Below are 24,239 nucleotides of genomic sequence, written 5' to 3'. Positions count from 1 at the left end.
TGTTGTTTTTGTCTGCTTCCACTTGTCTTTGCACTAGGATGATGTCGGCGTAAATGTGCAGTCATATTCGTTGTGTTCCCACTAGTGCTGTCAGCGTAAATCTCGTTGAAATGACGTTAACGCCACAACACGGCAAATCTCCGTTAACGAGCTACCGCGGATCGCCCCGTGCGTGGGGCTGGACGCCCAACACGTTAACGAGCTAACTGCGCTAACACACTAGCTCCCACCCATGTAATTGAGCATTGCGTGGCACATCCAACATACTGTTTTACTTTAGTCCATGAGACGCTTACCTTCAGGGTCATACGTCACATGAAAACCAAAATAGTTCCAAACGCCAGATCTGAATGAGGGTGGGGGAGGTTCAATTTGCCATGTTGCAAGGAGAGCTTAACTTCTGTCTGGCTAGCTTGCCCTGCGCTCAGTGAATCTGCGTTCGACTACTCCGCCTAGGCTGCACTGTCGAGCGCAGATCCACTGAGCGCTCAACACAGACAGCATCGTCAGAAGGAAAGTTGATAAAATAAATTAAAACTTTTGTATTGTTCGATACATATGCGTACCGAACCGAAAGCACTGTATCGAACGGTTCAATATCGATACGAGTATCGTTGCACCCCTAATAACCGTTTATACCTAGAACAAATGAAGAGGTAATTTAGAAATTAATATAAAACAATATTGTACATGCCAGGTTGCCTAGCAACATTTACTGTTTATACACTTTTTGATATGATGCCTGCTGTAGTGCAGAGTAGTAGTTACTGCAGGGCCAAACGTGTCATGTATGGGAGTTTGAGCTGAAGCAGAGCCACTCAGAGGACGGAGTGTGTGACCGAACGTGTGGAGAACCGGGCGAGTTGTTGGCTTTATAGAGCAGCAGGGGAACTGCAGCTGAACTGAGCAGAGAGTCCAAAGTGCGGGGAACAAATTGCGCAAATAAAGAGTGAAATCAAGAGCAGAAAAGTTTTGGAGCTGCGGAGGTGAATATCTACAGACTGAGGCGAAGCAGTGAGGACGCTGGATGAGAGGCTGCAGGTCCAGTGATTAGAGGCAGTTGTGGATGAGATGTTAAACTTTCACTGTTAACTGTTGCTAATGTGTTCACGCATCAACAAATCACACCAACACTTGCCTCTAGCAGCTTTGTGATATTTAATGAATCATTTATAAAACCAACAAAATCGCTTACATCTTTTTACAGTCAGATCTTACTTAATTTTCAACTAATTTATCTAATTTTAGCAGCATAACATCTTCAAGAAATGACATTGCCATTGCTGCTGTTGTTTCAGGACGAGGTCAACATTCCTCTTTGCGGTGGTTTTAGGGAGTCTGGTCTTGGCTTTCTGAAGGCCTGAACCTTTTTTTTTGGACGTTGGCTGCTTTTTCACTCATTTTCAGTCCAGTATTTGAACCTGAGAATTTATAGTGGAATCTTCTTTTGTTCAGGCTTTACAGGGGATTTATGATTCTCTGGTCTCCCCGTTCTCTCCGGGTACCCCAGCTTTCTCCCACAGTCCAAAGACATGCAGTTAGTTGGGTTAGGTATCTAACAGCGATCTGTCCAGGGTGTACCCAGCTCTCGACCTATGGTAGCTGGGATAGGCTACAGCGACCCTGACAAGGATAAGCAGAAGAGAATGGCTATATGGATGTTAAATCTACATAGTGGCTACGTTCTAACCACAAACCCATACGAAACTCTACACCATAACCTATGATGTAACTGTAAACTCCCTGGAAAATTAACTAGATTGGGCGTTGACACAGCCCACAATTATTGTCACTCCTGCTTTTTGTCCTGCAGTTTTTGATTATCAGTGAGAGAGTAATAATCATAGCCTCAATATAAGGACTCGCAGATGTCAGCTAATTCCTGGAGGGAGATTGCCCAAACTATTGGAATGACACAGAAAAACGTGAGGGACACATGTGTTTGCTTCCAAAAAATGAAAGACCACAACAAAGACTGGGGGCACTAACATATAACGAGCAACTTAGCAAAGAACCAATTTTAAATTGCATCTTTGGGCATTTTGTTACTAGCAGCCTCTCACAAAAACATGTAAATTGTTCCCACTTCTTTAGCTGAATTTATGAAAAATGCTAACGATAAGGTGATTCCCAACAAACAATCATCCAAAAGCTTGGCATATCTCTGCACTGTCTTGTTAATTAAAGATGAGGGAACTGGACAAGTGAAGGACAAAAGAAGTGGCTAGGAAAAATCTAAAGAGACATGATACAGGACCTGATGGATGCATGTGGACCTTCAGTAGATAAATCTAATATTTGTTGAAGCCCTATCAGAAATGTCTCAACAAATGGGTGGTTGTCAAAAAGGAAGAGAAATGGTGATAAAGCTGCTATATGCCACGTTATCCTAGAACATTACAGAAGCAGTGTAGGATTATCCTGACAGGGATTGGGGGGGGGGGAGAGGCAGCCAACATCCAAAAAAGAGCTTTGAACGTCCTTTAATAAGCCCAGAAAACTTTTTGTCAAGACTCTTTGCATAAATTATAAGAAAGCTTACATAAACCAAAGGCGATCATACCCAATATTGACTTTAAAGCTCATTACAATTGCACCAATAATTGCAATAACTGTCCCTTCTAAGTCAATTGTTTATATGCATGATTTTGTCCCCCTCATGTTAAGAGTTATGTAAAATTATATTAAAAGTAATTAAAATAAAACAAAATTCTATTGATCAACAATTCACAATACTAAAACTTCAGCTTACGGCTTAAATTTATAGATTTTCCACAACCTGTCTGCATGCATATGTCACAAGAGAAAAGACGGTGCAGATGCTGACTAAGATCACAACATTGTGTGTCGGGCAGAGCTATGTTTCAACTCATGTTTTGGGAGTAAAAATTGTCTGTCATCAGACCCTAAAACAAGAGTCATTGCGACAAAGCATTTATAGCTTTTTATTTTTCTAAAAAAAAAATGTTGGGTTATGTCTTTTCCGTCTGTGCTTCAGTTCTAAAAGCAGCAGATCAACAGTCTTGCATGTAAAGATCTGATGTTCCTAAGGTCTTGGCAGAGTGGTGCCTTTGGCCTTGAAGTGAATGAGACTTTTCCAAAGGGGTATTTTAGCAACTTGAAGTGCAAGACTGAGTTCTTTGTGTAACACTACCTGTATCAAGCATTAAATTACACAATGACGTTTTATGTAAGCAAGTTGGAAAGAAAAAAAATTAACCGAGACTCTGACTGTATTAAAACGTACTTTGCAAAGTTAACACCTGAAGCATCATCTGCAGATGCAGAGAGGTTGCACTTCTCAGTTATTAGACACATTGCATGAAATGAATAACGAGGCTTCTGCAACACACTGTATCATTACTGTGTGTTATAGTCAGCTGTTGTTAAAAAAAAAAAAAAAACACCAAATGCTGTACATAACTATGATTAATGGAGTGGTATGTCGATTTGTGCAGCATTTGAGTCGGTATCATAAAGGAAACTGTCTCAAACGTAATCGAGATTGGTCATTGCATACAGTCTAATCACACTGACAACAGTGAGACTTAACAGTTGACCCAAATTGAATTTTCATGCCAGATCTTACAAAGTATCTCAGTAGTATATTGTGGTTTCCTTAATTTATCTCAAGTGGATTGATTTTTGTTTAAAACTCAGCTTCCTCATTATATTAAATCTCCCTCTATACTATGTTAATGGGCTGTAATGAAATAAATGATGGACAGCGGTCTGCTCTAGCATTCCTCCTTTGTCTATTTTCCGTATTTGGTTTTGGAGGTTAGGAATCCAAGTTAAATGTCAAAGAAGGAGGCAATTTAACTGTCCCTGAAGCAGTTTTCAAAAACCAAGTAATGCAAACCAGGCGCCTTAAGATTTCCCTCGTCGGAATTTTAACAAGGACTCTCGATATAATGCACTCTAGCTCTTCCTTCACTTCTTTTGGCTTGGATAGAACGGCAGTGTTTAGGATATGCAGTCTAGATGTCTACCTCAAAGCAGGTCTGGCAAAATACGCCTGGTGGTGTATTGACTTTGCCAGCCATGACTTTAAAAGTCCTTGACTTGAATATTGTCACAGCTTGTTCAAAGAAACAGTGGTTACTAGAGGTTAAATTGACAATTAAAAATTAGTGTGCAGCTGTTTGAGTTGGCAGTCTAGTAAGAAGCAGTAAAGTGCTAAAGTCATGTTTTTATTGTAGAATTTCCATTTGGACAGCTCTGTATAGTTTCCCCTCTGATAGCGTGATCACCATACATGCCCAATTTGAGTTGGGAAAATAAACACACAGTGTAAATGTGGATTGTTGAAAGAAAATGGATGAGGTGTGTGAAATACCTTGAAGTTGATGAAAATGGAAACTCTTAGTTGGACCGCTTCCTGCCCTTCCAACACACCCATGAACCACACACACTCAGTGGGACTAATAAGGCACATGCGAAGAAAGTCTCTCCCACACATAAGAAAGCATATAGTCATTTTTGACGCACACATTCTTACACTTTGGGTATTGGGAATTAGATTTTGTAGTTGCCTCAGCAGTTGAGATTTTTAGAGTTCAGTCTCTGGCAAGAGCAGCACAAAATGATCCACCCCCGCACTTTCTTCCCAAGCCTGCCTGCTGCAGTTGATCAAACCCTCTTACTCACTGTCTGCTGGACTTCCTTTGAGCTCAGAGCAACTTTTTGTCATAGAGTCCAAAACAGTCCACCCTCTTCATGTTGTCAGTAAAATAGTAGAGAAGATGGCAGACAATGTTGGAAAACAGGAGGGTGCACCAGCTGTGGAGTTAGCCATGTGAAGTTCCTTGCAGCTCCTGTGAGGGAATCTTACCAGCTATGTCCCTTTTCTCTTTTCAGCCTGTTTTTGGCATCACTCACTCATGTTTTTCCCCTCTCGCACGTCTCTTTCTGCCTCTTCCCTGCTGTTGTTCCAATGTTATTAGGTCTTTGCACTCTATTAATCCATTAATGTTTCCTTGTTATCATTCTGGTGTAAGCAGGGGATTTCTCTCCAAATAATGTTCTTGATTGTTTAACAGAAAGCGTGCGTCAGTGAACAGTTCACCATATTGTTATGCAGTAAAAATTTTACGCTGTAAACTGTTGGGAGAGTTGCATCACTCTAAGCTCTATGGAGAGGTGTGTAGAGGTTGAGTCGTGGGGCAACCAAAGACGATAACACCACGCACCACAGAAGAGCTTTGAGTGGATTTGAGTTGAGAGAAGCCTTTTGAACCTCTATCCAGTTCCTCCCCAGTCCTGCTTCTGTCTCCATCCCAGAGGTTGTGGTTCTCTAAATAATGCCAAGCAGGATATTTAAGTGCCAGTGTTCTCTACATCTGATGCCAGATGTAATTCATTTCATTTACACTGACGCATTTTGTATTCCGCTGCGCTGACAAGGAAAAAACATGAAAAATTAAGACTGTCAGGGTGAAATATTTGGTTGGCATACGTCTGTGAGACGTTGAAATAACTAGGTCAGTATGAGTGGCATCAAAACATACATAAACAAATGTTTGTGTTCAGTCAAGCAGTTTGAATTATCATGCGTCATCCATTAAAGTGTGTGTGTGTGTCTGCGTGTGTATGTGTTGCCCAGAGGAGTTACGGTGCTGCAACTTAGCACTCTGTTAACATGAACTCAGCTATGACTGTTGAGCCTCACGGGAACGGTTCAGTCAGCGCTGTCATCTTCGAGCTCTGCTGTTTTCTCAGTCTCGTAACTCTGACACCTCCCCCCAGAAACCCTCTGTCATCCCCGCAAACACACACACACACACAATCGCACATATTCCAGCTGAATCAACAGCTGCACCATTGCAGCGAGATCCAGGAAACATGCCTCTACACTGTCGACTGCTGCTGTGCAATGCATACTAACGCAGTCACATGTTTTAAATGGATGTGCCATCTTTGAGGACATTTACTTAATGATATCCTGTGTTATGTTACGCACACATCTGCACGCACAGCTGCAAACCACCAAGAGCTGATCATGTCAAGGTTGTGCCATGAAATGTTGTTGGAGCCACAGTCATTTTTGTATTCATTTCAGAAAGGCTAGGGTGGCAGAATAGAGTGGCTGGAATGGTAAATATATAGGTTACTTAAATTTGTGCAAATATCTTCACCCATTTGAGAGGCATTTGCTAGCCCCTTCATAAATAAACACCATCCACCCTTTAAAATGGTGTGTGGTCTGCCAGAAATCAGTCCCATCTGCAGGACCCTGCCAAGAACAGCAACGCTGGACAGGAAACAGGTTTCTCTGAACAAAGCCCTTTTTACAGAAAAAGTTAGGGTATAAGCCATAATGTCTTTCTTTTTTTTTTAATCGTAAGCCTTCTACTTTGCTTATTTTCTGTGCTCTATTGTAGTTTCTGCGTAGCTTTAAGAGAGTGAAAAGTACATTTCCATTTACAGTGTCATTTTACTCGCTATCAGTCATCTGGCTTTAGTTCCACCATTGCCACTGCAGTTTCTGTTACCTCTGGGAGCTTGCTGCAGTCTTATGTTTCTTTCATATGTGCTTTTAAATTAAAGGCCTTCATGACAAATCCAGACATGCGTGTCATTGCCACAGGAGAGTGATTTGTAAGAGCAGAAGTTACAAAAAAAAAAATTTTAAATTAAAGGAAAAAGTTAAGGGAGAATTTGTCTTTATCGCCGGGAACAGAATGTCGTTTAATGCTGCTTGTGATGCATCCAGCTGGTGTGAGCATGTGATTCAGACTGCGAAGAAAAGTTTGCATTCAGCTACAGGGGTGTTTGTGATTTATTGTCCTTTCTCACATATACCAGACGTCAGTGGGTGGGTGTCATGTTGTAGATTAGCTGCTTGTGCCCGAGGCTAGTTTGCAACTCACTAACATAAAACTTGTCAGATTTTGGTTTCAGGCTTGACTTACACTCTGTGTAAAACCATTTTGAGTGAATACATGGATAATGTTGTTGCAGCACTTGTAAAAAATCCTGCATCAAAGAGGAATGGGGAGGTCTCCAGTAAGACAGTAATGGGTGATCATTAGCAGCATGCTAAAGGCCGGATCTGTTTCCAGCTTAGTCCCTTTAATGATACCAGAATAAATTCCTTACAGAAATAGTTGAGCAAGATTATCTGAGAAGAATTTGCCTTTATTTTCATTGCACAACATGTACATTGCACTCAGTAGACACTGCAAGTAATCGCAGAACCACGAGAAGGATAAATCACAAGGAGGACTGAAAGCTTAATTTTTTTACCCTTAGATGATGATAATTCTAAAAAGATATGCAACTTGGGTCAAGAGTTTAAGAGGGAGGGAAGAATATAACAATACATCAGTAAGTTTTTATTGAGTTTTTGTTTTGTTTTTCTTGAGGAATGCAGACACTTGTGAGAGGAACTTTACTTACCTTTAAAAGGAGCCTATAAAATAAACCCATAGATGCCATTGCTTAATAAAATTTAAAATTCTGACTTCAGGGTACTAGGTTTTCACATTTTTATGTGTGAAGGTGTAGGAAATCAGTGAGGCCTGAAAGGGGCCGTCAACCCTCATCGGCTTAGAATATACAGCTCAGCTGTAGCGTAAAGCGAAACACACATCAGGCCTTTGGAAGCTGGCTCTCTGTTTTACAGGTGCGTGTGACTGGCCGTGGATAAGCTGTCAAACTATGTTGTTGATGATTTCAAGAAAAACCCTTCAACATGTAGAAAAGCAGACGGAGGAGTTTATGAGCTTCCCTTTCTGATTTGTGCCTCAGTTAGTAATACAAGCTGTACTTTTGTCTTTAAAAAAAAAAAAAAAAGAACTGGCAGATATAATTTAATAATCTTTGAGGGGACAATGAAAGCTGTGAATAGTTGTAGCAGTACTAATAAGCCTAACATCTAATTTGACTAGGGAGCACTGATGGATCTTAATGCACCCTTTCTCCCATTTGAATTACAATATGTGGCTTATGGCTTAATGCACTGGACCACTAAGGAATATTAAGTGGCAGGCCCTGCTCATGTAATGTGTTGAAGCGGGCCTCTGGTGCTTGATCACGTAGCTGAAACAGAGAATTTCATATCTTCTCCATCCCGAAAACACAAACCCCTGGAAAGTATTAAAACAAACACAAGACCACGGGACATTTCTGAAAACAAGGATGGAGCACATTGAGGACAAAGCCATTAGGAGACGGAGAGAGCACATCTGATTTTCTTTCTTTTTTTCTTTTTTCCCCCTCCATTAATATCAAGTACTTCTCACGACTGGCAGTTCAAAAGGCAGCCGTTATAGATTTGTAGGCAGGAGGCCAAGCAAGGTAACTTCTTCCTGGTGGAGAAAAAAATAGGAGTGAATGCTGGCAGCCTCTTGACAGCTCATTGTACTTTCTTTTGCTACCTGCTGTCCCCCCTTCTCCAGTGATATATATATATACATCGATCATCATACATTGATATTGCCTATTTTCCACGCTTGCTGCCAAAACAGCCTTCATCCATTGATGCATGGATATAATCAGGGACTTTTGAGGGTATCCTAGTGCTGTCTGCCACCACAACATTAGCAGAGGAATTTTTATGCTTTATTGGCATGTTCCTAAGGAGTTTCTATGGAGTCGTAGGATGCATTAGCCTGCTTTGTCTATTCGTCTGCTAGGTGCATGTCAAAGTAGCATTCATTTGAATGCCATGACCAAAGGATTGCTAGGCATGTTATGCATTGCAAAGCTAAGTGACCTATAAGTTTAATCCTGTGTGTGTGTGTGTGTGTGTGTGTGTGTGTGTGTGTGTGTGTGTGTGTGTGTGTGTGTGTTGGGGTGGGAGGAGTTGGGCGTTGATCAGAATCTAAGCAGTTTTTAATTGAACGGAGTCACAACTCCTCATGTTTTCAAAGTCACCCAAATTAGTGCTTGCTAATACAGCTGATCTAATTAAAATCTCCAAAAATCCACATAGTGTCTCACAGTGATCTATATAATAGTATAATTAGAAATAAATCTGAGAAACACATTTACAAACTTAGGAGTTTAGTTCAGTATGTTGCTGTAAAACTATTGTAATTACTGCCAAGACAGAAGTCTCAAAGTTCTAATTTACTAGGTTTTTTTTGTCTGCTAATACACAACCAGTACTGATATCTGTGAAAATCTAATGCCAGCTCTCCTTCATTCTGTTTCAGATCATGGATGAGACCCAAACACAGATTGCCTGGCCTTCTAAACTGAAAATTGGAGCAAAGTCAAAAAAAGGTGAGGTTTCCCCGCTTTTTATACCAAACTCTTCCTATACTGTTGCTTGTGTGTAACTTACTTTTGGGGGGCTTAATGTTGAGCCTATAGGATGTATGGATATGACGAGCTCTATATGTTAACTTTGTTTTGGTTTTCCATCTGAAAAAACAAATTTAAAAAAAAAGGTTAATGGTTATAAGTCAGTTTGTTGTAACCAGAAAAATGTTCTTTGCAAACTCGGTGGGGTCGGATGGACAAAAAGGGGAGTATTTCAAGATTGCACTAGCATTGGTTATTAAAAATTTAATTGAAAAGATGAAAGCATTGCATGTTTTCTGTCCCTCGCAAGGCAGTAACCTCATCTTCATGGAGGAATTTTTTTCAGATTTTTGCTGCAGAGGTGGAGGGGTGGGAGTTGGTTGCCCACGCATTTATTGCCAAAGTTGTTCCAGCGCTCTGTTACCAATAAAACATTGTCACGGTTATTTAAAGCTCTTCCGGGAGGGAGTGAGGCCAGGTTTGAGGAGAGGGGAGGGCGAGGAGTTGGTGTAGCGATGCCCACTTTGGCAGTTCTCCTGAGGAAAACAATGCGCATCTTCAAGCCAGATGTGTAATCCAGTGACATTATGTAACTTCCTCACTCATTCTTTACGGATAAAAAGTTGACGCAAACACATCAGAATATTAAACACTTTTCCCTCTGGCTGTTTAATCAGCTGTAGGTTCTACGCAGTTCATTCGCACACAACCATCCATTCACCCCAAGTATTAGTTCATTCAGAAAACCTGCCTTTGACGGCACCTGGGAATGATGATGTGTACAAAAAAAAATGTAAGTTTTTGGCGCATGTTAGATTTTCCCCCGGTGTTGCGTAAACCGAAAGCAGCAGAGGGTAAGAGTGTTATATAATCACTTGGTTATCTTATGCATTTTTTTGGGGGGGTTGAAACTGCCCATCTGCTTTAACCACCTGGATCCTGGAATTGAGGGAAGAGGAAGGGACAACACAGCAAAATAGAGTTCATTTCACTTACCACATCAGCCATTCTGTAAACTTCAGGAAACGAAGAAACACAGATGTTTATCCACCTTCTATTGAACACAAAATTAGTCCAACACAAAACTCACCTGCTCTGCTCTTGACAGAAGATGACGGAGCAGATTATGTTCCGTTATTTTTATCTAAAATCACACTCTTTAATAGCATTAGCTTTCCTTGTTTCCCTGGAATTTTCATGTGCAGTCTGGAATTGATTACACTCGGTGGGATAGCAGCAGATGTGAGGGGATCTGTATGTTTTGTAACCTCTGCGTATGCCGAGCCGCACTTCATCAAAATGCCAGCTCTGCTGTTTCATTCATCACCTGCAGCTAGCCATCTCTACCGCCTGCATAGGTGCGATAAGGCAAGTTGGTAGCCTCTGGGACAAGCCGTCATCAGCACCTAGTTTATCATAATGAGGAGCCATATCGCTCATGCGCAAGACATGTACGTGTAGCAATTTAAGGACACCGGAGTGGTCAGTGTTGGTATATTGGCGTCTCAGAAAGTCTCATTTTTTTTGTTTTTTTTCCATTACGGATAATTGTTTTAAAGCTACTTCCAGTTGCCAGTTGTGTTTCACTGTTTCCGCAGATGTTTTGAATGAGGAACGCTAAGCCAACAGGATTTTAATTCTCTTCATTTGTGTGGTATTTTCTAATGCAGTCCTTCGCTGGAAAAATGCTTCAGCTTTGCCAGGCCAGAGCTCTGGGTCAAAAGGTTTCTTCTCTGTCAAGTGGAACTCTGTAAAAATCTGTGTGACTGAAAACATTCACCTTTCACAGCTACAGGTCTACTCTTGTTTTTGTTTGTTTTCATAGGTGTTGTGCGTGCCAAATTAGGACTTAAGGTGTTCTTTTTTTTTTTAATACATATATATTCAACAATCATTCATCAAATACAAAATGGGGGGGTGGAGAAAAAGCACAGAGCACACACCACTTCAAAAATGCGGGGGTGTTCTGCATCACGACTGCGGCACTCATTTAGGCTGGCTAATGTTTGCCAGATGTGCTGTGCAGGTTGGAGTGGGGACACTGAAAGGGCCATACTCCCTCTAACGGTTACAGGAGGAAGTTGAGTGATTTCTGTTGTTCACAACAGCTGAATGATGGGAAAATTCCCTGGAACGGTGCTGAGGTTGTGATAGATCTCTGACCACTCTTTGTGCTTGTTTTTTTCTCTGTTTTGTTTTCCTGTCTGACTTCAGCTTTTTTTTTCTTTTTCTTTTTTTTTTTTTGTGAGTTCTTAACCCTCAAACAGTCTATGAGCTGTTGTTCCTCCCTCCTGTGATGCAGCATCTTTTGGAGTCTTGAGGTTGTCCGACCCTTTTGGCACTCTTAACAAGATCTGTGCTTGTTTGTTGATGCATATCAAACTAATAACATTTGCTTCCTTTGTAAATACAAAAAAGAAACTACCCTGACTGTTTTCTTTTCTATGCTTCTCATATTTGACCCATGCAGGACTTTTCACTCCTAAGCTCCTTGGAAGACTAAACACGCTAGCACGAGTTTCTCTAAGGTCCCGGTGACTTTGTAACAATAAATCTGCTTCAACGAGTCCTGTCTGAGGACTACACTGTACATCTGTGATCCTGTGTTTGTGTGTGCATGGTTAGGAGTGTTCCTGGAAGGGGGCTTTGTGGACTTCCTGCTGCTCGGTACAGTTAACACGTGGGCGATGGACCGTGGACGTGTAGTACATGAATGTGTGCACGCGAACACACACGCACGTATTTGTGTTTTTGCGTTTGCATTCTCCAGGGGTCCTGCATGCAGCAGTGCCAGATGTATTCTTACCCAATGCTACACAGACAAAACCATTAGCTGTGAAAAGTTTAGCTATGCAGTGTTTGTGCTGAGAAGCTGAGGAGGCACAGTTTATTCACTGCTTGGACATTTCTTGCGCGATCTTTTTGTGGTTGCTGAGTGTATTTACTCAGAAATTTTAAATGCTTCAAAGTGGTGCGTTTATCACTGGTTTGCATTTGGGTAAACACCACTGGGTCTTGGAGTGACTGCTAATAAACACCAGAATACAGTCAGCGATCTTTAACAGTATTTAAGAAAGAAGTTGAAGGAGGTTGACAGAATGAGGTTCAGAAAAGAGAAGGTGAGGGTGTCTGTCTTCTATTTAGGCAAAATTGCAGCTCAAGATTTTGTTTTTTTGTTTTTAACAGCTCATAGTTTCTTGAGATTGCCTGAATGTAATTCCAGAGGTGCTCCTCTTCCCCAATCACCACATGGCATTTGCTTGCCAATAAAAATGAGACTCGGCAGATATAAAAGCGGCAATTACTGTCACACAGCTTTTGTCTGACGCACTGTAATTTGTTGACAAGTGGAGACTTTTTGTGTCATATTTGGATTGAACTTGTCGCATTCTGCCTCTGCTCTTTGTCAGCACCAAGTCACGCACGCACATAGCATACTTCTACAGACGTTAAACACATGCCGTCCGCCTCGTTTTTAACGTCTGCCTGTCTCTTCTTTCCTTGCCAGATCCACACATCAAGGTGTGCGGGAAGAGGGAGAATGTAAGGGAAGCCAAAGACCGAATAATGTCTGTCCTCGATACAAAGGTAAAGAAAACACCTTCATCACAGTGATTACAAAACTTCCTTTGTGTGTAAACAGGCAGCTCTCTCCTAGTCTTCTGTTTCCTGCTGAAGGTGTTTCTCACTCATCTGTTATCAGGTTTATTTCACCTGAACTCTCCCACTGACCAAGTGACAGCAATCAACTTTCCACTAATCAATCCCAACACCCAAGTCTTGAGTTTCTCAGTTTTGCAGTGTGTGCAGGCTTCGTTGCCATGACAACAAAAGAATTCACATAGTTGGGTGACTGGGCTCTAGCACACCCTAGGGGCAAGAAGTCGCTTGTGCACTTTGTACAGCAACCCACACGGAAGAGCTGCACCCAACTGGCATCGTTTATAGCATTTTATATGGTTTTGTCACGAAAAGGCCTTTTTTTTCCCCCCTGGAATACACAGAATTATTTCATAATTTTTATTTGCTTTATTCATTTTTTTTTTATAAACAGCCTATTTTGTTGCTTTGATTCTGTTCTAAATGAGTGCAGCATGTGAGTGTGTTTTTCAAAGAGTGGAAAACTGTAAAAATAATGACTTTGTGACTGTTTAGATGGCGTAAAGGGGGACACATGTTCAACAGGCCTTTCAGTGAACCAGGATTTACAATCAGAGAAATAGCAGGGGAATCAGGGAATCTTGGACTTCTTTGTTGTTTAATATTGTAAGGTATTTACTTTACAGTGTCTTAAAATGCCTCGAATATTGCTGGTAATTGGCAATCTATAAATACAACTAAAAGAAATTAAAATATCACCAAAAAAGCGAGAGGTCTATTAGCTTGTTGGTTTTTTGTTGAACACACAGTTGTAGCTCGGGGAGACTATAAACTCCACAGTATGTACCAGATGGTTGCTTTACCCATGGGCCGGATGGGTGTATTTACTAGAAATATCTTTATTAGTGCAATGCTGTAAATGCAGTTTTGTTTTGCTTTTTTCCTTTAGTTTATGTACAATGTTCTGTACTTTTCTCACCTCACTGATATTTTTCAAGGGTTATCAGTCATCTTCTCAACCCCTATCGCTCTTTCTTCTCATTAGAGTAACAGGGTGACTCTGAAGATGGATGTTTCCCACACAGAGCATTCACACGTTATTGGCAAAGGAGGCAACAACATCAAGAGGGTGATGGAGGAGACGGGGTGTCACATCCATTTCCCAGACTCTAACAGGAACAACCAGGCAGAGAAAAGCAACCAGGTTTGAACCTTTTCTTTAATGTCTTGGATCACTGCACTGCATTCTGCTGCCCAGAGTGTTTCCTACCATCATCCCTTAAAAACTGATTTTCTTAGGTTTCAGGTTCTAAATAACTCTTTGATCCGTGTATGCAGCCCTTCAATCCATTTACTAGCTGTCACGGGGTCTCAGTCTGGACAGGTTGCAGAGAGTTGGTTCACTCGGGTGTTTTGATTGGCCAGCTCAGAGGAAGCCAGCATGTTTTGACTGGCCTCACTAGAATAGCACTAGGATCCTGCTGTAATTACCATTAAAGTATAGTAAGAGGAGTTGAGGAGAGGTCCAAGCATTAGATATCTGCTCTACACCTGTGTATGAAAGAACTGGCAAGTTCTTTATTTTCAAAGGTCTACTCACCTTATTCTTACGGTTTCTCTGTGGGCTTTGCATAAAACAGTTTGCACTTATTGCAGATGTAGATGGTTAAGCTACTCCCCTCAGAACTCTGTATTTTGTGCATTGCTCAATCCCCTCCAGTCTGATGATGCAAGTATGGGCTGATAAGCAGCAACACTCTCCTTTTAGGCCTTTTAAGCTGTGTCTGTTCTCTGGTATCAAAAGCTTTCAGTCTGCATCAGAGCCTTTGAGAGGGCAGGCATATTGACAGTACAGTTTTATTGATGAGCACACAGTACATTACTGTGAAACTCAATGAAGGGGCTACTTTTGATTCTCAGTAAAGCTGATGAGCTTCAGGATATTGTTGAATCACACTTAAGCAAAGCTTTTTTTATGTTAAAATCTACAGTGCAAGTGTATATTTGAAGATTTTCTTCATGTAGCAGAGGTGAATTAAAGTGACCTGCTTTGTGTTGATTTAATTTTCTTTTTTTGACAGCAACACTTAAACTTTATATTTGTTTTGGCACTGTAGCTGTGTACCGTGCTTAAGGTCTTTCATGGATAGCGCTGCTGAGTCGTCTTTAGAGTGAGGAACGAGGATCAGAACAGAAAAAGCTAATGAGATCATTTATCACCCTTTTCATTAGTCTTTAAATTTAGTTCATCTGGCCTCTCTTTTTGGTGGTTATGCTTAAAAATTACTTGGTTAAATTTGCAGGGTTGTTTTTACATTCACAGTGAATTGCATCATTGAGTCGAGCAGATTCATGACACGGTTCAAAACATTGCCTGCAAAGATGTCACAATTACATGAAACCATATGCAAAGTACCTTAGTGTTGTATTTATCTTGGAGTGCGGGGGAACTGGATGACTGATTTACATCATTTACTTTTTATTATGAACAGGTGTCCATCGCAGGGCAGCCAGGCGGGGTGGAGGCAGCTCGAGTAAAAATAAGGGTAAGTTGGAATTCAGCCACGTTTGTCTTTGAGGGATACTCCACCCATAATTTTGAGTATCAAAGGCACATTCCCTGCAGACTGTTAAATTTGCACTTTTAACCTCCGTGGAGCAGACCGACTGTGCTCAGTTTACATTTCTGAAAGTTGCCGCTGATTTTAGTGCTGACCAGTTTCTTTAAGAATAGATTTCAGTGTTATTTTGTAGTGCAGAGTTCAGCCAGATTGGACTGTTTTTAACAGAAAATCACAAGGCTACCTAATCCATCCCACTTGACGGTAGGATTGAGTTGTTGATTGGGAAATGTTGATTTCTCATGATGTAAAAAAAAAAAGGTGAGAATGAAGGATTTTGCTCAGCTGTACTAAGTAACAGCAACTGTGAGTGTGTGTTTGAAACGATGTATAACAAGTATTGCCCTAAATTTACCTCCACCTACGCCATTTCCTGTTTTCTCTTTGCCTTTGGCTGCTCCACCTGAGTACATTTGACCTGGCAAAATTTCAGCTGGACTGCAGTATCCAAGTGTCCATGTCTTGTTCCTCTGGTCAACTTGGTCTCTCCAGCTTGTGTCATCTGAAATACTGTGCTTACCAGCACCAGTATGTCCAGTACTATTCGATAATTACTTGACATGAAGTTAAAACAATTAAGGACAAAAGTTTAAGACAAGAAATAGTCACATAAACTAGATTTTTAAGAATATTCTAAAGAACATTTGAAAATGTGTCAATCATAACCATGCTCAAGAAAATGTCAAAATTAGGACAGTCGAGTCAAGTCGCTCACCTAATTCTTCAGTGGAAAAGCTCCAACCTTTACAGTAGGTAAATATGTGGCCCAGGCATAGTTTCGACACTTCGTCTAAGCCACAAGCACCATTCCCTACTTATTCCCAGTCCACTTCCCAAGAACAATTGTAAAATAAAAGCATGAGCAACACTCCCTCTGGCAAGTCTATCTCAAACCCATTTTCTAGCATTTTTTTCCATCTTCAGTTTCATTCTGACGGGAAGCCCAACCTTCAGCTTCATCTCTGAGAGCAAAAAGACCTCGTGTGCTTGTGTGACCTACTACATCTTTAGACTTTTACTGTATTTCAACACCACAGCAGTTGTCTAAAGTGAGCACATTCCTCCGCTATGAACTGACCAAAACTAACATGGCGATGTGTGCTTTTGAGAAAGACGGAGTGAGTGTGTGCTGGAGGGAAAAGACAGGAAGACAAGGTCACGCTGGATGTTGTTGCAGTGCATACTGGCAAATGTCTGCATGCATGTACCCATATCTCTCCATGTTTAATGGGTGTTTTCATAAGCAACAAATCAAATCCCAGATCATCTGCTTTCTTTGCTATGGATGAGGGGAAAAGAATAATCAAACCGAACCATACCAGTGTTGTACAAAGACGTTTATAAGCTGCAAAGAACCACAAAGATTTTTGTGTCCTCGAGAGAAGACGCAGTCAGCGGACAAGTGAGCTGAATAATAAGAGTTTCCTCTCCTGTCTGTCAGCTTGGTTTCGTTCAGTGGAAACCTTGATACTTACCTAGTCCTGGAATAGCCAAAAAATTGTATGTGCTGTCAACAGTGTTATAAATTTGACATCCAGTTTAAGGCAGCTGTCGATGAAGGAGTGTTATAGTTTGTGCTCGGGCATGATTAGCGATCAGACTACATGCGCCCACTTCTTAAAGCAGATTAGGGCACGGTTCGCTTGACCGCACCGTGGCAGAGCAGTCACGCTACTCAAACAGACGGGCACAGTACAGATCGCCTAGTGTGAGTAAACCTTTGCAGCTGGAAGCTTTCACAACTGAAAGCCTGAACATTGTATACATTTCATCTGGTCAGCGTTAGCTTCACACTGAAAATGTCAACGTACTTTAGATGTTTACGTGGTATACCTGCGTCCTGTAGTCATCACCGACTTGGATTGCATCTCACCAAACAGAATATTTATACAAAGCCTTGGACGTGCCATCAGAAGCTGTATCCCTGTTTGCCTGGAGACAAATCAATGGCTTGATTTAGTTTTGTTGACATCTTTTATAATGTGTTAAACTGCTACTGTAGTTACTTTATCTTGAGGTGGATTTTTACCCCTCTCAACACCTCGCCCTGTCCCGCCTCTCTTATCCCCTCTGAAAATATCTCGAAGTGTCTACATTTAGTTTAGTTTTAGCCATTTGACTTTTTATATTGTTTATATTTTCATAATCTCCTCCCCGGTGCTCTGTGGCTCATTTTTCCATTTCCAGCTCTGACAGTCTGCTATACTTCTTTCACTTGGTCAGAAAGTTGGATCAATATTAAAAAAAAAAAAATCACAGTAGAGAGGGGAAAAAGGGGGGGAAAAAAGAACCATGATTAAGTTTTTCTGGTATCAAGTATTTTTGTTGCGCCAGTGTTTATCTTTTCAGTTTCACATCAGTAATTCTGGTTTGGATTAAACTCAAAAGTCAGAAGGTCCAGGCAAAACAAGCCAGGTGTGTAAACACACTCAGACTGATTATTGAAGGGCTAATCTTTTTTTTTTTTTTCCCCCTACATTTGGTGTGAAGCCAGCACGTAATTCATCACCCTGGATCTGTTAAAATATAAAGGAAAACTGTCCTCCACGTTTTCTAAAGCCCACTAAGTGCCAGAGCTTGTCTAATTTCTTAAAAGTTAATTGTTAAGATAACCTAAGATGCATTTCTGGGCTCACCCTCATCATCCAGTGCATGCCGAGTGGCATCGATCTTGAGGGAGGGGGAAAAAAAGCGGACTCGACGGTTATTTCGAATCGAATAGTTATGTCTATAACTTCTGTTCCCTGAAGGAGAGGAACGAGGTACAACACATAAGTATGGGATATCACGCCCTCGCGTGTCCTGGCTGAAGAAACCTTTAATCACGCCTTTAAGGCAGATGACGTGTGATGACACGCGCACGGCCCCACCTGCACATATAGCCGCTGTCATCACAGTCATCCCTCAGTTCGATAGCCGCTCTTCACCGAGCCAAACTGCTCAGTGGGGCCACCTTGTGTTGTACCTCGTTCCTCTCCTTCAGGGAACAGAAGTTATACACATAACTATTCGTTCCCTTTCAGTCGATTCACTCGGTACAACACATAAGTATGGGACATATATACACGCCCCACAGAGCAGCCACCGAACCGGAATCGGACCACCACATCCTTAGTGAGTGGTAGACCCAGCAGAAAGGACAGCATGAGCCACCGAAGGGGCTGTAACGTCCAACCGATAAAACCGCACAAAAGTGTGCGTTGATGCCAAACTAGCTGCCGCACAAATATCAGCTACAGGCACCCCTTGAGGTTGCCATCCCCCTGGTGGAATGAGCTCTCACCCCGTGGGGCAAAGCAAGACCACCGGTGCCGTATGCCAGTGAGATAGCTTCTATAATCCAGTGGGACAGCCTCCGTTTGGACAGAGCTCTACCTCTATTCGGATTAGCGAAGCAGACAAACAGCTGGTCACATAAACGCACATTCTGAGTGCGCTCAATGTAGGTGCGTAGCACACGCACTGGACAAAGAGAATGCATCCTCCTCTGCTCCTCAGATGCAAAAGGAGGGGAGCAAAAGCTCAGCAACTCAAACTCCATTGAGCTAGAAGATGCAGGCATGATCTTGGGAAAATAGGCAGCATTTGGACGCAATACGACCTTGTGGCCATCAGAAGAGAACTGTGTGCAGGAGGGATGCACAGAGAGCGCATGAAGGTCACCCACTCGCTTTGCCGAAGCCAAAGCGAGAAGTAATGCAGTCTTATATGAAAGAAATTTCATATCCACAGACTCAATGGGTTCAAACGGGGGGCTACAAAGGGCCTCCAGCACCAAAGACAAGTCCCAAGCAGGGACACTGGACTTAAGCACGGGCCTCAGCCGGCAAACTCCTTTCAGAAAACGTATGGCGAGGGGATGTGCACCTAGTGTCACCCCGTCAAAGCCAATATGACAAGCAGATATAGCTGCTAAATAAACCTTAATTGTCGAAAATGAAAGGCCCTTATCCAGCAGCTCCTGCAGGAATGTCAAAACATCCACAATAGAGCACTGAAATGGGAGAGTGTGGCGGTCCTGGCACCATTGCTCGAAGGCTCGCCATTCGTAAGCGTACAAGCCTCTAGTAGATGAGGCCCTAGCGCTCTGAATTGTCACTATCACACTAGGTGGCAAACCCTTAGCAATCAAGTTTAACCTCTCAGCAGGTAAGCATGAAGGCGCCACAGATCTGGGCGCGGATGAAACACTTCTCCTCCCGCCTGAGAGAGGAGATCCCTGCGGAGAGGAAGCTGCCAAGGACTCGCTGCTAGCAGGCTGATTATCTCTGCATACCATGACCTTGTGGGCCACCAAGGGGCCACTAGAATTAGAGAGAGGGGGAATGCCGACGCACTCTCTCTAGAACTGGAGATATCATTTCCACTGGGGGAAATGCATACAGGAGCACGTCTGGCCATTGGTGCGCTAGCGCGTCCAAGCCCAAGGGTGCATCGTGGTCGATTATGGAGAAGAACAGGGGGCAGTGAGTATTTACCCTGGAAGCAAAAAGATCTATTTGCGCCTTGCCAAATAGGTCCCAAATCTGAGCCACTATTAAAGGGTGTAACCTCCATTCTCTCACCAGAGGACCCCCCCTGGAGAGAAGGTCCGGCCCCAGGTTCAGGTGGCCCGGGACATGGGTGGCTCTTAGAGACAGAAAATGAACACTGCACCATAACAGCAGAGAGCGAGACAGGAGCAGCCCGGGCTCCCTCCAAGGACTGAGAGCTAGCATGCAAGACGCGGTTACCGGCAGCCTCCTCCGGAGGTGACGCGATGCACACAAACGGAGAGAGAGAGTCCAGCGTTGAAACGCTCTCATTTTTAACAGTCCAAGTGGCACTACGGCGATCATAGATGCCATCATGCCCAACAAGCTTAATATCGTCTGGAAACGCAGTCTGCGTCCCAACTGAAACTGAGCGAGGCAGCGATGAAACGCGGCCACTCTGTGCGCGGCTGGAAAGCGAGCATATTTCCAAACCGAGAAAAGTAATCTGCTGACTCGGGATTAGCGAGCTCTTTTGAAAGTTCACAGAGAACCCCAGTGTCTGAATGTGTGACAGAACCAGCGACAGCTGTGTCTCCACCTGCTCTCTGGAGCAAGCTACGAGAGCCCAGTCGTCTAGGTAGGCTAAGATGCGGAGTCCTCTCTCTCTGAGGGGCGCTAGCGCTGCCTCGGCACATTTCGTAAAGGTGCGAGGAGCGAGCGACAGCCCGAACGGCAGCACTAGGTATTCGTAGGCTACGCCCTCGAATGCAAACCTCAGAAACTGCCTGTGTTTCGGGTGTATAACCACATGAAAATAAGCATCTGTTAGATCGATTGTTGCAAACCAATCTCCCGGGCCGACCGCATTCAAGAGCTGTCTGAGTGTTAGCATCTTGAACCTGTACGTTCGTAGATACGTGTTCAAGACTCGCAGGTCGAGGATGGGACGAAGCCCTCCCCCTTTTTTCGGAACAACAAAATAACGGCTGTACCAACCTTTGTCTGTCTCCGAAGCGGGGACCACTCGTATTGCTCTTTTCTGCAATAGCGCCTGTATTTCCTCTCTGAGTATCATGGCCGCCTCGGTGTTGACAGTCGTGTTTACGACTCTTTGGAAACGAGGCGGCTTGACCCGGAACTGCAACCGGTAACCCATGGCAACGGTTCGCAGCACCCACGGAGAGGGGGCGCAAGCGCGCCACTGAGGGAAGTGAGCAGCCAGCCGGCTGACCTGCAGCACCGTCGACGGGGCGTTGTCGCCCCCCAGTGTGTCTGCGGGGGACTGCATCACCTGCCTGACCTGGCTTATTCTGCCTGCAGGTGGGCATTTGATTGTTTGAGAATAAACAACACTCTTTATTGATTGTAACATGGAAACATGTACATTTATACATTTTGTTGGAGGCACCTTTTCTGGGGCACAACAATGAAAAACAGCGGGAACACTCGATGTGGTCACCTGAACATTTAACACACCTGAACAGGGAGTTACCTGAGGCATTTTGTGTGCAGGGGTTTTGTGCTTGGGAGACAGTGTTAGGAAAGTGCAGCGCCTTCTGGGGCTGACAACCTGAACAGAACTTAAGCGGCACCTCTTGTGCGGCAACAGAGGGGTAAAAACAGCGTCTCCCTGCTGCTGGACCCCCTCTCCACTCGAAACCACAGCTAAGAGGGCTGAGGCTTCTTCCTCCTGGGCGTCGGGTCCCGCCGGGGGCCCGAGGGTGGGCCTTTGCTCCAGGCCGACTGGCGTGGAGCTCGGGCCGGAGGATGTGCTCTCGCTGGCGGCACACCCACTTCAGCAGTGGGCGCCGGTCTCTTGCCAGTCGGCAGAGGAGCGGCGGGCCTGTGAGAGCTAGCTGCGGGCTTGGGCTGACGTCTGAGGATGATGTCGCGCAGAGCTTCCGTCTGCTTCTTCCTCAGATCGAATCTAGCCTGAATGGCTTCAAGTGAATGTCCGAATAACCCAGCCGCAGACACTGGTGCATCCAGATATACAGCCCTGTCCCTATCCGGGACGTCAGAGAGGGTCAGCCACAGGTGCCTCTGCGCCACTACTGTCGAAGCCATCCCTCTGCCCAGGGAGAGCGCTGCACAGAGAGACGCACAGAGGATGTAATCTGTGGCGACTCTGACCTCGTTAAGAAGAGGTGCCAGTGGGCTGTCATCAGGAACCAGCGATCCGAGCTCCGCCAGGCACATTGCCTGGTACGTCTGGAGCATGGTGACAGAGCTCATGGCACGAGCAGTGCCGGCCTGAGCTCTATAAATCTTCTCCAGCTGCGAAGCAGAGAATCTGCAGTGCTTGGACGGCAGAGTTGCGGGGCCGCCGACACCATGGTTATGGGACGGGGCCAGATAAGCAGCCAGAGACGGCTCCATAGGGGGTGGGTTAGCTAAGCCAGCCCCCTCGGCGCTGTCCAATTCCATGTACTGTCCATAGCCGGGCACAGTGACGCGGGTAGACAGAGGTTTGTCCCATGATGCTGTTAGCTCGCAGAGAAAGTCTGGGAACATGGGAAGGCAGTTTTTGGCCGTTGCGGGCTCTGGTGGGAGGAAAAACCCCGCGAACCGCGACGGCTTCTGAGCTGGCGGAGGAGAGGGCCAGTCCACCTGCAGCTTTTTAGCAGCACGGCGAAACAGGGAGAAAAGAGAGGTGTCACCGTGGCCGACCGGCGCAGCAGCGGCGGTACATTGGGCCGACAATGAGCTCTCCTGCTCATCCTCCGACAAACCATGGATGTCCAGGCCGATGTCCAGCACGTCATCATCGTCCTGGGGAGTGCTGGCGGGCTTCAACCCAGGCTGAAGCCCGTCAGCGCTCCTGCATGGTTCCGGCTCGTCATCGGCTAACCCGTCAACATATTCCATGTGGTCAGCCCAGCTAATTGCGGGGACATCGACCGGAAAATCCTCGTCTTCGGACTTGGACGAAGCCGGGGCTCCAGACTCGGAAAGGAGAGGGTCAAGCCGTGCGACAGCCGAGCGTCCCAGCACTTTTTCCACAAACGTCACCCGTCTTTCCAGGGTCGAGCGCCGGAGCTGGCGACAAAACGCACAGGCTTCGGGCTCCGTCAACGCTCTCCTAGCGTGGACGATCCCCAGGCAGACAGGGCAGGCATCGTGCTGGTCGCTGTCGTGCAAAGAGAAACCGCATCCCTGAGGACAGGGGCGAACAGAAGATTTCTGCTTTGTGTTTTGGAATGTACTCCAAACCGAAGCGAGCAAAGTAAAACGCTGCACGGGAAAACTTGAAATTAGCGCTCCGCGGGCAGCCTACACACCAACTGCGCGGTGGAGGCTAACACCAACAGGGGCCGTTAAGCTAAGTTCAAGTTGGCAGACAACGGAGCTAACTAGCAGCAGCTAGCTAGCCCAACTCAGCAGAGGTGTTCTCAGCGAGGTGAAGAGCGTAAGAACTGAGGGATGACTGTGATGACAGTGGCTATATGTGCAGGCGGGGCCGTGTGCGTGTCATCACACGTCATCTGCCTTAAAGGCGTGATTAAAGGTTTCTTCAGCCAGGACACGCGAGGGCGTGATATCCCATACTTATGTGTTGTACCGAGTGAATCGACTGAAAGGGAACTTTTTATTTTTTAAGTTGTGTTGAAATTGAAAAATTCCACAGTAAAATGCATGAGGTTAGAGAGTTTACCTCAGTTTCTTGTCCTCCTACATAACTCCTACAGTTATGGTTGCTAGTTAGACAGAGTACTATCTTCTGGGTGGGCATTAGACCACATCCTCCCCAGTCGTCTTCTAAAACCAGAAGTGGCTGGTTTGTTCCTGCATTAGCAATGCAGCTAAGGGAGAATCATGTCCCTTAATCATTCAGACACACCGCAGTGGGCCTACAAGGTCTGCCGTACTTCTGATGCCTTCTTGGGTGGAGATCTGTTTGACTCTGTAACAAGCCAGTTGTTGAGGTGATGGATTCTTGGGGGATTTAATGTGGCTTTTGGAGATGGAGCTGGCAGGTAGGTGATGAAAGGTCTAGCTAGTTGCGTTACCTCAAAGATATTTTCATTTTTCTTCATCCCTCACCCTTATGTCAGGACAAGTGAGGCCTTTGAACAGCACTTTCTGTTTGAATACATGTGAAACCCATATTTGCCAAGCTGTCCTTTTTGAAAAAAGCTGAACTCAGCTCCGCCGTTAAAATCAGACTATTCTTCATTCAGTTCTCGACTCCTGCTGGTCTGCTTGTCCTCCCTTGCATTTCCCTCAGTGCTGACCTAAATTTCTCGAACCCTCGGAGAGCGAGTGCTGAAACGTGATATAAATGTAAGGC

The 24,239-nt window shown here is 44.2% G+C and overlaps 1 protein-coding gene across 1 annotated transcript in view; it reads left to right on the top strand.

The window, feature by feature from the left end:
• The window catches only part of bicc1a (BicC family RNA binding protein 1a), a 69,650-nt gene that overhangs the window by 21,975 nt on the left and 23,436 nt on the right, over nucleotides 1-24,239 (top strand). The window contains exons 3-6 of the mRNA XM_084948084.1: nucleotides 9,162-9,231; nucleotides 12,761-12,840; nucleotides 13,898-14,056; nucleotides 15,345-15,398. Of these exons, the coding sequence (XP_084804210.1) occupies nucleotides 9,162-9,231; nucleotides 12,761-12,840; nucleotides 13,898-14,056; nucleotides 15,345-15,398 (363 nt within the window). The remainder of the gene's footprint in view (nucleotides 1-9,161; nucleotides 9,232-12,760; nucleotides 12,841-13,897; nucleotides 14,057-15,344; nucleotides 15,399-24,239) is intronic.

This window comes from Perissodus microlepis, chromosome 13 (assembly GCF_051167445.1).
Source record: "Perissodus microlepis isolate ML-2025 ecotype Zambia chromosome 13, ASM5116744v1, whole genome shotgun sequence".
Lineage (NCBI taxonomy): Eukaryota > Metazoa > Chordata > Actinopteri > Cichliformes > Cichlidae > Perissodus > Perissodus microlepis.
Note: the sequence above shows the minus strand (reverse complement) of the source record. Positions and strands in the feature narration are given on the sequence as shown.